The sequence below is a fragment of the Equus asinus genome, chromosome X (assembly GCF_041296235.1).
Source record: "Equus asinus isolate D_3611 breed Donkey chromosome X, EquAss-T2T_v2, whole genome shotgun sequence".
Lineage (NCBI taxonomy): Eukaryota > Metazoa > Chordata > Mammalia > Perissodactyla > Equidae > Equus > Equus asinus.
The window spans coordinates 15624622-15637092 of record NC_091820.1 but is presented as its reverse complement, the minus strand read 5'-3'; the positions used below and the strand labels follow the sequence as shown (position 1 = coordinate 15637092).

The window sequence follows — 12471 nt, the reverse complement described above, 5'->3', positions numbered from 1 at the left end:
CGAAGCCACTTTACAGGGATATATATGACTTTTACACACTCAGATGAATCACATACATTTTAAAAAATGCTTTGTTGGATATTTGAGAGGAAAAAGTAAAACCAGTAGGGGCTGGCCCCGTGGCCAAGTGGTTAAATTTGCACACTCTGCTTCGGCGGCCCAGGGTTTCACCGGTTCGAATCCTGGGCACCGACATGGCACTGCTCATCAGGCCATGCTGAGGCGGCATCCCACGTGCCACAAGTAGAAGGACCCACAACTAAAAATACACCACTGTATACTGGGGGGCTTAGGGAGAAAAAGGAAAAATAAAATCTTTAAAAAAAAAAAAAGTGAGGCCAGTAACCTGGGAGACTCGGAAGAAGGCCAGAGATGAGCTTAACGAGGCCATGGATTTTAAACCCTGCTGTAGAACCCTCCCTAAAGTTTGAATGTTTTGGCTTTTTTCTTTGCAAAATTTTTCTATTGCAATATAATTCACATAACATTCACTATTTTGAAGTGTGTACCTCAGTGGGTTTTAGTACATTCACAGCGTTGTGCAACCATTACCACTGTTTAATAACAGAACATTCCCATCACCCTAGAAAGAAACCCTGCGCCCATTAGCAGTGCTTCGCAACTGCCCCATCATCCCTTTTATGCCTTTTTTATGACAATAATATTTCATCATATGGACGTACCATATTTTGTTTATCCAGTCAATAGTTGATGGACATTTGGGTTGTTTCCACTTTGTGGCTATTATGAATAATGCTGCTGTGAACATTCATATACAGGTTCCCCTCCTTTTTCACACATATCCATATTTTTTTTTAAAGATTTTATTTTTCCTTTTTCTCCCCAAAACCCTCTGGTACATAGTTGTATATTCTTAGTTGTGGGTCCTTCTAGTTGTGGCATGTGGGACGCTGCCTCAGCATGGCCTGATGAACGGTGCCATGTCCGCGCCCAGGATCCGAACCAGCGAAACCCTGGGCTGCTGCAGCAGAGCACGCAAACTTTACCACTCGGCCTCGGGTTGGCCCCTCACATATCCACATTTTATTGAGGAGTTTGCCCCCAGGGAACTGAGAGTGAGGGGAAAGGAGTGTGAGCCAGGGGAGGAAGGAGAGGACATAAAAGGTGCTCTGTCACCAAGCTGACCATGGCCTTACAGCCACACACAGCCAGGCACTTGGACCCACAGGCCATGTCCAGAGAGAGTATGAATCCCTCCGACTGGGAGCAGTTCACTGGTAGAAAGAAGGGCAAACACTTCGTCTGTTGTTGCCTTCCTGTCTCCCAATCAGAGCGTATGCCATAGGGCCTTAATTCCTTTTTGCTCCAGGTCGTGGTTCCTGGCCTCTGTCGGAAGCCTCTGCAGGTCTGGCCTGGTCAATGTCAAGGTGCTGGGGTCGCTCCTTGTCAGCCAGTGCCACACCTGGGGGCTCCTCTGTCAAGGGCAGTGGGGGGCAGCTTCCAGGGTGTGGTGACTGAGGGAACTGCACGAGCCATCACTAGAATGGTTCTGCCCGAGAAGTGTGGCAGGTGGCCAAGGGCCAGGTCAGTGAGCTGGTGAGACTGAGCAGTCTCGGGTGGTATGTAATCTGGGGTGATCAGAAAGTGCTGCTTGTTTGCTTTTGGTTGATCAGTGGACTGGTTTTCTGGTTATATAGCTGTGTAACAAATGACACTAAAACTCAGCGGTGTAAAATGCTGCCTTCTTTCTCAGGGTTCTGTGTGCTGCCTAGGCTTGGCTGGGTGGTTCTCACTTGGTTCTCTCCTGGGGGCGGTTGGAGGGCCAGGGTGGCACACTCTGCGGCTGGCAGTTGGTGCTGGCCTTCGGCTCAGAACTCGTCTGCAGCTGCGGATTGGAGCGCTTCCGTGGGACTGGCCGTGTGCCTCGGCCTTCTCACAGTGTGGTGACGCCGTCCGAGAGGGTGCATCCCCAGAGCCAGCGTTGCATAGCCCTTTTCAGTATGGGAACTGCGGCTTCTAAAGTTTAATAAGTGGGTCAGGCCATACAGAGGCCACAGGGGTGATCATCCTTGTCCTGATGCTGTCACAGGATTGTGGGAAATTAGAAAACAGCCACTCCAGGCCTGGCACACAGTAGGTGCTTGTGAACTCAGCATTTATTGAGTGCTTAATGTGTACAGAACACTGTGCTAGGCCCTTTGGGGGCTACAAGAAGAAATGGGACATGGGCCCTGCCCTTAAGAAGCTTATTTACTGGTAGATGGACTGGAAAGGGGGGCCGTGAGAGAGGGCCTATGGAGAGTGGAGCTTCCTGTGCTTGAGGACCATGAATGAAGGAGGGAAGGACCCCAATTCAAATGAAAGAGGGAAAAGGGCTGTGAGAAGCGGACCTCTGATGGAATTTAGAGGAAAGAGTCATTTCAGCCTGGGGGTGGGGGGTATGGGGAGCAGCAAGGAAAGCTGCCCTCCTTTCTTTACCTTTGTATTCCTTGCACAACTCCAGGATAATGGGTAGAAGATGCTTTAAAATGTTACTTGTTTTTATAGACACTTCTGATACAAGGTTAAAATGCGCTACAAATGGGAGAGTTTCTGTCAGTGGGACATAATATTTATGGCCCGTTCGTTCAGCAGATGTTTGAATACCATGGGCAAGGTGCTGGGGATCCCGAGACGAGACAAAAGCTTGGAGGGCAAGGGGTAGATGCACGGGCCCAGGCGATAGTGCGCGGGGCTACGGCAAAGGTAAACGCTGCGGGGGGGCGGTGCAGGCAGGTGGCTGATCATTCCTTCTGCAGATGTGTTTTGGGGCCCACTCTGTGAGCCCCACACCCTGCTGCCCTCTGGACATTCAGAGACGAGCCACAGGCAGGGCCTTGCCCTGCCGAATCAGCATAATCTACAACAATGGCTCTCCAGGAGTGGGTTCCGGACCAACAGCATCAGCCTCACCTGGGAGCTTGTTAGAAAGGCGGGATTCTCTGGCTTGCCCCAGGCCCATCCATCAGAAGCTCTGGAGGTGCCGCCCCGCCCTCTGGGTTCACAGGTGGTTCTGATGCATGCTCGAGTGGGAGGAGCTGGGACCGTTCTCAGGCCTGCTGCTGCACATTAGAAGCACGTGGGAGCTTTTAAAGTGCCAAGGCCCTGGCCACACCTGAGCCAACTAGGTCAGCCTCTGGCAGGGAGGCGCAGGCATCTGTAACTTTGAAAGCTCCCCGGGTGAGGCCATTGTGTAGCCACAGGTGAGAACCATTGATCTCCTTGCGCTTAGATCATCACAGCACAAACAGTGACTACGGAGGTGTGACTGCTTCAGTGCCTGTCAGTTCACAGAGGGGAGGGCACCCTGGAGGAGGGGGCTGGCTGACATTGCACTTCCTATTTGATGAGCTCTTCGTTCCTGGTTCCCTTTCTTTTTTTCTGGACATTACAGTTGCACGGATGTGAGTGTGATGTGATTGGAAAGAGTACTTTAAAATTCATTTGATGCAATTTTTAAAAGTCAAACACAGCTGGCTTCCCCTAAAAACTGTGTATTTCGATAATGGTTATTACCAGGACCATGAATAATTGACTAATATCAGCTCATTAATATTCAAGTGGGAGAGTGCCTCAGGCTAATAAAATTCATTTTAGAATTAGTTTTTAAAAATGCGTTGCTGCAGCCCAAGGATAACGGGAAGTTACTCCAAGCAAGAGCAAATCAGTGAAGTAGGAAATTTTATGCTGTTCTGTTAACGTAAAATAGTTGTTTGGCTGCCAGTACCCCTGGCTCATCTCATTTCCTGTAGGGATGAATTGCCCAGGAAAAGGCCTCCATTTCAGGGTGCACAGGACCTGAATTCTGTTGTCCTGGGAAGCATTACTGCATCAAGAATGGGGCAGAGGTGGTTCTGACATGGGTGCCCCTTGTCCTTCTCCTGGTTGGGACACTTCCAAGAAGGGGTCCCTTGCTCCTTCTTTTCTTTGAGTCCCTCCCAAGGCTTCACACTTGGGCCAGATTTTTTACAATTAAACTTCTATTTTGAGGTCACTGTAGAGTCGCATGTAGTTGTGAGCAGTACTACAGAGAGATGCCATGTACCCTTCACCCGTTTCCCCCAGCAGTACGAACGTGCAGACTGTAGTCCACTGTCGCAGCCAGGATCTTGACACGGGGACAGTCAAGATAGAGAACATTTCCATCACCACAAGAACCCTTCATGATGCCTTTTATAGCCACCCACTTCCCTTCCATTCCTCTTCCCTACCCCTGGCAAGCACGGATCTGTTCTCCATCTGTTTTCATGGGGTTCAAAGATAAAATTGGGTCTCTGGTTTAATAAAAGAAAGACGTTAAGTGTACACATGTAAGACAAGGGGCAAAGGATGATTGGGTAGGACAATGAAACACATTAGGATTTCGGGCCGTACAGAGAGGCTTCCTTTTGGAATGAAATCCGGCATTACCTCGAGTGTCCCGTGTCTTTAGAGGGGTCTCCTGGTATTGTTGGTGTTCATGTGTTGAGGTCACTCGCCCTGGCTCTGGTAATCATAGTCCACCTCTGTTCCTCTGGCTGTGTTGCTGCAGTTGTAATAACTGGTCAAGCCCTTGGCCCCTAACAAATAGAGGCTTCTGGTTTGTGCTCCACCCCATCTTTCCTCGGGCTAGGCTCAGGGCCTCTTGGCAGGGGCCCCTGGAGGGTCATCAAGAGTCATAAGATGGAAGTTGGAGATGTGAGATAAGTATTTGGCTTCTTTTCAAATAGATGTTCTGGAAATGTTTGCTTGACAAATCTTTTAATCAGGAGAGGCAGATGCTGTGTGGAGGTATGAGGCCCTTTCCCAGCCTTACTCACCCAGCAGAACTCAACCCTGATTGAACTCAGACATCTTCCTTATGCACGTGTCCCACAGCAACTAAATGTGAGGGGAGAGGATGATAGGAGTGAGCCGCCCAGCTTCTCATTCAGTGCTGTGCAGCATGGTAAGCCAACTCATGTGGCAAGTACGTGCCTGAAATGGGCCCAGTGTGGCTGGAACTGAACTTTTGATTGCGTTTAATTTTGATGTGTTAAATTTAAATAGCCATACATGGCTCATGGCTGCCATGTGACAGCACAGAGACTCCAGGTTGCCCACGTTGGGCTGTTTGAGTCACTTCATCCCCTTCAGTGGGGCCAAAGCGGAATTGCTTGGTACCGTTGCCCCTGGGGTCCTCTGGCTACCCTCCTTCCACACCAGCATCACCCTCTCTAAAACATGGTTGAACAAACATTTCTAAACTATCAGTTTGAAGAGGAAGCAAATAATTAGCCTGTCTGGGCGGTGGCCATAACTGTACCCAGCCAGCCAGTGCTTGGTCACAGTAGTGCTTACTTTTAGTACTTCTCTAATGAGTTAGACTCGTACTTCTCCTTTCCAAATTTGCAGGCTCATTCCTGGGACAAGAATGGGATTTGTTCCCTGCATGCGACCCTGTGTTACAGCTTTCATTCATGGGCACTCAAGATGGAGGGATTACGTTTTCTCTTTGCTGGAGAGCTGCATAGGAAAGCATTAATTAAGAGAATGAGTCCTGGAGTCAGGTTCTTGTGTTGGAATCTGGCTTCTCCACTTCCTGATGATGTGACCTCAGACAAGTTAATTAACCTCTCTGTGCCTCCCTTTCTGCACCTATAAGGTGAGGATCATAATAGTACCTCTGTCATCAAAGGATGATTGGGCTCAGTAAATCCAGGCAGTGCCGTTGGTCCGTAGTAACTGCTCCTGTTATGACGAAGCAGGTGATGATGACTGAGAACATGATAATGGAAATTTTCTGGAAAGGAAATGATTTGAAGGTGTGACTCTTACAAGTGCCCACAAGGGGGCAACCTAAAATCATGCACGCCCCTGGAACAAGCAGCCTTCTGTTTGTAAAGCCTCAAGGTAATGTGGCCAGTTTCAAATATGCCTGACCCCTTTCCCCCAGTTTTTTTCTCTCTTCTGTTTGAAGAACACTTCATTGCTTCTCGGGCTGTACCTTAGATATGGGGCAGGCCCATTAACATCTGGAGGATGGACTGAGGTGCGGGTCCTGCTTAGGTGGATGGGTTGATGCAAGTGTCTGTCCAGGGGTCCTAGGCTTCTCTTGGTAGCTTTTCACATAGAACAAATTCTTAGTAATCAGATGCTTGAGGTAGAGACTAGAACCTGAAAGTGTTGAGAGAAAAGAGCAACGTTTTATCTCCCTGCTCCCCTTCCACTGGCTACATACCTGCCCTCGAGCATTGTCTGTGTACCTTGGGGCCACTGGGGTGGGGGCAGTGGCCTGAGCTGGGCGACCCAGAGATGCATAAGCCACCGCTTGGTTGTCTCAGTAGCCTCTCCCTCCCCTGGGGAGATTGAATTAGAGGAGAACTCAACAGCCGAGCAGAAAGAATTTAGGGTTCTGCCAACCGTGTGGGAGCACAGAGCATCATGGGGTCTGGGAAACCTTGGGGTCTTGAAGGTGGGTGGGGTTTAAACAGGTGCGGGGGGTGATGGGAAAAGGGGCAGTTTGAGCTGTAAGGTGCGTGGGAGAAAGGGGCAGTGCGGAGGTCAAGTTGGGAAGAGAGTTGGGGTCAGGTTGTGGGGGCCAGCAATGATGAGCTGAGAAGTTGGGCCTTTAAATTCTTGATGGCGTTCATGTTGTTGGTAGTATCATAAGAGTTAGCTAGAAACAAACATGAGGAATGGCACTTGCAGTCTGGGTTGATTTTCTAGTACTTCTCTCTTAAGTTTTAATATCTCTGATACCTCCAGGCTGCAAAATCACATGCTTGTGGGGAATCGTGACAATCCAATGTTTGTCACGTCCATGTCCGTCTGCATTCCCAAGCCTCCGAGTCCCTCTCCTGGACGGCGGCAGAAAGCTCCCTGAAGGGGTGTGGGTTCCCATGGTAGCAAAGCACACTCTGAAGTCCACATGTGTGACACTACCAGAGAGGAGGCCCCGGAGCTGGCAAAGTGGATCTGGTGGTACTAACACTAAAGCCGGTTTTTCTAGAATGTTGAGCTGGAACACTGAATAAATAATACTTATGAATGACCAATTGTGACCAAGTGCAGTAAATTATTTCCAGTCCTAAAACGACCATAAAGATCATTTAGTCTTTGATTTAGGAGGCCCTTTAGGATCCTGTAGAAGATGAGTGGAGATGTGGAGCTCCTGGGAGTGTTTCCGACATTTGTGGGGAGAACTGCCATTTGTTCCATTTTATTTGTTGTGGATATTTAAATAACAAACAGGAGTATATTGTATTTCTTCCTTGTGGTTCTAAAATGCTAAGATTGACATTGGAGCAAACTTAGCAGAATCAGAATCGAACTTGAGTGTTGTATTTCTCAGAGCTTACACGAGCTCACACGTATCCCTCGGCAGTTGGCTCCTTCTAGGAAGTAGGACGTTCACTCCCTGTAACAATCGTGCCCACTTTTGTGCTTCTCCCCTCCCCTGAGAGCCTGGCTGGGGGAGGCCTGGTGGACTTTTCTCTACACTGTCAGGTCTCTCTGTCATTTATTGCACTTTCTGACCCCTCCCAAGCCAGGCCTGGAGACAGAGGACTAAGGTTTGGTTCTCTGGGGCTGGTGTTGGGGCCACGACAGCACAGCTTGGTGGGTGAGTGTGGCAGCCGTGGCTGCCGCCCCTTGGCTCTCAGGGCTGGGCCATGAGTGTAGTGGGGGGTGATAGATCTGGCCTTCACGGATGAATCAATGGCAATGGGCAATGTGTGCATGTAGCCAGACCCAGGGTGCAGGCCCAGCAGCCCCGGGCACGCAGCAGATAGGGAAAGAGGGCAGGAGAAGTATTTCATTGTGTGTTCTCTCTTGTAGGCATGGATGGATTTTTAAAATCTGATGAGAGACAAAGGCTAGCTAAAGAAAGACGAGAAGAAAGAGAAAAATGTCTTGGTAAGTTGTGCGCTTTGGCTGTTTAGATCCAAGGGAGTGGAGATGTGATGATGTCTCTTGTAAAGATCCTTAGAAATTTGTGACTGAATGGGAAGAGAATTAGGACAATTGCCAGATGAATCTGAAGGACTGGGGGCGAACCCACTCTGCAACTGGCACGTTCACAATTGTTACATAGTTCTCAGAACAGTGCATTTACTCACTTAGCAAACGTTGAACCTCTGCTGTGTTCTAGGCACTGTGCTAGGGGTTGTGGATACAATGGTGAAGAATGAGAAACAGTTGCTGTCCCTGCCCTCTCAGGTGTCCACTCACTCAGGCTCTCTCTGGGGCATCTAGAAGGACCATCCTTGGGAGAACTGAGAAAATCAAAACTCAAGACATGTTTTGTGCTAGGATGGAGAACCTAGTTGAGAAAGGCTGTTTTGCCTCTTGCAGGCTCTGGACAGATAAGTACAGCACATTCCCCACAGGCTGCTATGAGGTAGGTAGATAGTGGTTTTCCCACGGAATTGAGGCAAATGAGGAGCTTTAAGTTCTCCCTTGACTGCCTCCTGCTGGTCAGCTCAGGCATTGCATCCTCCAGGGAACCCTTCCCTGACTCAGCTAGATGGAGTTAAGGCCCCTCAGTAAATGTCCTGAGTGGAAGGCCATCCTTTTCATGTGTTTATGCCCTCACCTGGCTCAGTGTCTGGTGCGTGCTGCATGCACAGTTAAATTGTTTTCAACAAATGTTCTCTTACAGCTCTTGTTTCTCAACATGTATGGCTTAGCCATTGTGACAAGTCTGACTTAATGATAGCAGTAATAGTCATGGCTCCCATGTGTAGGGAGGGGCACTGACTGCGCACTTTCCGTGCATTGCCTCGTTCAATCTTCACAACACTGTGGTGTTGCAAACATGACTGTCCCCACTTTACAGAGGAGCAGACTGAAGCAGAGGTTGCGTGGTTACCATGCTCAGGCTCACCCAGCTAGTGGCAGAGGGGCCAGAACCCTTCATCTCGATGACCTAGCCTAGGATCCCACCAGGCTCTTTTTTTGGTCTCACTCTTGCTTCTGCGTTTTTGGTCTTAATCCAAACGGTGTGGGGTGCTCTGATAATGACACCTCTCTTCCGCTTTCCTTCCCCCAGCTGCCCGGGAGCAGCAGATCCTGGAGAAACAGAAAAGAGCCAAGCTCCAGTACGAAAAGCAAATTGAGGAGCGATGGCGGAAACTGGAAGAGCAGCGGCAGCGGGAGGACCAGAAGAGGGCTGCTGTGGAAGAGAAGAGGAAGCAGAAGCTCCGGGAGGAGGAGGTAAGATCTGGGAGCCCCAAGCCATCTCACTGGCCCCAGGGCTTGGTGTTCAGGGCATCTGGGTGTCCTGCCCAACTCAGGGGTCTGAGAGAGATGTGCTCCTAACCCTTCTCCCTGGTGGCTCACTGTGCCTTCTTTTAGCAGCAGGACAGGATATAGTGGAATCAGCACTAGGATAGGAATGAAGAGACTTATGCATTCAATTCAGGTGTTAATTTACTGTGTGACCTTGGACAAGCCAGTTGGCCTCTCTGGGCTTTGATTTGCTTGTCTCTGAGGTGAGAACGTTGGATTTGGCAATCTCCAAGGTCTCTTCCAGGCCTAACCTTCTCTGACTCTAAGATTTGGAGGGGATTGTGGATAGGGGCTGGGGGATTTAGACCTGGGGGTTATGCTGGGAGTCCATGGCTCCAGGGCAGACAAGAGGCTAGAGAAGGGCTGTGAGGGTAGAGGCTGACTTGATCCTGTTATTCACATTGAAAAATTGCAGTCTCACTTCAAGTACAAAGATACTAGTATATTTAAATTTTAATGCAGTGCCTTGCTTTTTTCTCTCCAGTTACCTTTTAAAAAAGAAATGGAATGTAATTACCCCTACAGGGTCCTTTAATACTAAACTTTCAAAATATATTTAGAAAGCGTATTTGGGCTATAGATTTTCTTAACAAGTATATTTTAAGAATGTAATCATAGCTTTGTATCAGGTGATGATCATTTTTTATTCATAAGGTAATAATGACTCGTCATTTAGTATGAACCATATAGAGGTTTGTTAATTGCCCACACTATAGGATACAGAGATGTATGTATAAATTCAGTATTTTTTTAAAGCTTTTTTTTTTTTTGAGGAAGATTAGCCCTGAGCTAACACCTGCTGCCAATCCTCCTCTTTTTGCTGAGGAAGACTGGCCCTGAGCTAACATCCGTGCCCATCTTCCTCTACTTTTAATGTGGGACGCCTACCACAGCATGACTTTTGCCAAGTGGTGCCGTGTCCGCACCTGGGATGCGAACCGGTGAACCAAAGTGGAACGTGCGAACTTAACCACTGTGCCACCGGGCCGGCCCCAAATTCAGTATTTTTTTAAATTTCTGAATTGTTTATCACTATATATCTTTACCCCTCTTCTTTTTTTAATTTAAAAAGCATGAACATGCGCACACGCATGCACACACACAATTAGATCCATCTTTGCCCACGAAGCACTCATTTAAAGGATGCTTTCTTTGTTCTTAGGGAATGAAGATCTAAGCAAGGGTCTTAGCCATGGTCCCCTGTTGCTGGCTGCAGTCTGATCACTTTGTGGCTTCATCTGCTCCTGGCGCAAATCCCAGCTCTGCCTCTAACAGCTAGTGGCCAGGGGCGAGTCACGTGGCCCCTCATCACCCTCTAACTCATTCTCCTCAGCCCAAAACAGGGGCTCACAGGAGTTAAAGGAAGTGACTCTTGTGAAAGTGCCCAGCAAGCACTTAGCACAGAATAATGCTTAGAAATGTTAGATTCCCTTCAGTGACTTCAGGTGACCTTGGCTAAAGCAAGGTCAAGAGGGCACTATGCAGAAAAGATTATGGCGCAGTCTGTAGACCGAGAAGACAGCCACACTGTGATAGGCTGTTTGAGTCCCCTGACACAGATCTCTCCTCTCCCGGCCTGTGTGTGTTTGTCTGAGTCACTGGACTCGCCCGTTTTCTTCCCATCCTCCGTTCCTTGACTCACAGCTTGTTCACTTCCTCCTTGAGCTCTTCATCTTGATTCCTGACATCCTGCGGGATTGCTGCTTCCAGAGCAAGTGTGTCACTGCTGCTTCCAGGAAGGAGCCCCGTGAAGTCGGGGGGACACTTCCCAAGCCTCTGACACAGCTGACAGTGTCACAGGGGTCTGCCTTTGAGGCATTCCCTGTCTGTAATTTGTCTCTGTTGAACAACAGTGCCAGAGGCATTTTAAATCAAGCTGTCAGACTCCCCCTCTTGCAGATGAAGGAATGTCGTGCCAGATGGTTGGTCCTGATGCAGCTGAATCTTTAGTGGTTGTGCTTCCGGATAATTTTCTGTTTGCTTTCTGTGCTCCCTTTCACCCCTAATGTGCGATGGCAGGGAATGGGGGATGCTGCCTGACCCTCGTCAGCACAAACACAAGCCGAGTTGCTTTCCTCTTCTCCCCGAACACAGCAGGGCAGGGCTGAGAGCTGGGCCTCCGTGGTTGTCTAGCAACCCAAGGAAGCACGGCCTCCCTCTGCCACCTGCTCCTGCCCTCCAGGCCCCAGGAGACCCAGGTGGAGCTTAGGGACTTTCCACATGCAGGCTGGCCTGTTAACTACGTCGGTGTCAACGCTCTGCCAGTGCAGAGGCCTCTTTGGTGTTCTCATGGGTGGTCTTTGGCGAGAATAGATAGATCTACACCACAGAATTCCCTTTCCAAAGGAAACCTTCTGCATTTGCTCCCATGGTTCAGTGGAGATCTGTGGGAGGGCTGCTGCCTGCTTGGCCCATGGTTGTGAAGATTCTCCATTCTCTTCTCAGTGTCAGATTTAAGTTCTTTTTGTCACACTCTGTCTCTGTCAACCAAGGAGAAATCTGTGCAGAAAGATGGTTCGTTCCCTTGTAGTCCATTTTGCTTCCCTAGCTGATTGGGAAGTGTTTGGATTGCCCACCAAGTCCTACCTCTCTGGGTCTGATATTAGGAGCTCATAAAAGGCCTATTGACACCCCACTTCCCCCCTAGCCCTGCCCTGGTTCCATGTCCCTAGGGTTGCCAGGATGTCACTTGGGGTAACTCCTCACATTTGTGCAGATGAGCCCCAGACTTGGTCAGGAGGCCTCCTGTCCACTGAGGCACAAGTAGGCACCAAAGACAGCCTGGTTCCCAGAGGGCTGGTGGGCCGGGAGAGCTAGAGGCTGGCAGGCCTGTCCTGGGGAAGGGGGGTTGTCCAGTGTCCACTTGAGACCCTGACCTTGAGCTCATTCTCTCACTGGAGGCTGCCTTCTCCTCCAGGTGGGTTCTTCCAAGCTTCACATGCCACACAGCTCCCAAGAATTGAGCTTCTGGAACAAACCCTTGTCACCTACCTGGGTTACGGCTGACAACACAATGTGCCCACCCATTCTCCACTCAAGGGAGTACAGCTTCCTTACTGGAGGCCCTGGAAAATGGGATCTGGTGAAGCCAACTCCACATTCCTCAGGCTAAACAGGTAACCAGGAAAGGCTTCTTTCAAAGAGTAGCTTCATCTCAGGAGTGATTTTGACACATCACAACTTCTCGTACTGTTATTTCTTGATACCTAACAAAACCCACGG

General features: G+C 49.2%; 1 protein-coding gene across 25 annotated transcripts in view; it reads left to right on the top strand.

The window, feature by feature from the left end:
* The window catches only part of MAP7D2 (MAP7 domain containing 2), a 100666-nt gene that overhangs the window by 39311 nt on the left and 48884 nt on the right, over positions 1-12471 (top strand). For all 25 annotated transcript variants that reach the window (XM_070502200.1, XM_070502206.1, XM_014847904.3 and 22 more), the window contains exons 2-3: positions 7798-7875; positions 9011-9174. In XM_070502200.1, the coding sequence (XP_070358301.1) occupies positions 7798-7875; positions 9011-9174 (242 nt within the window). The remainder of the gene's footprint in view (positions 1-7797; positions 7876-9010; positions 9175-12471) is intronic.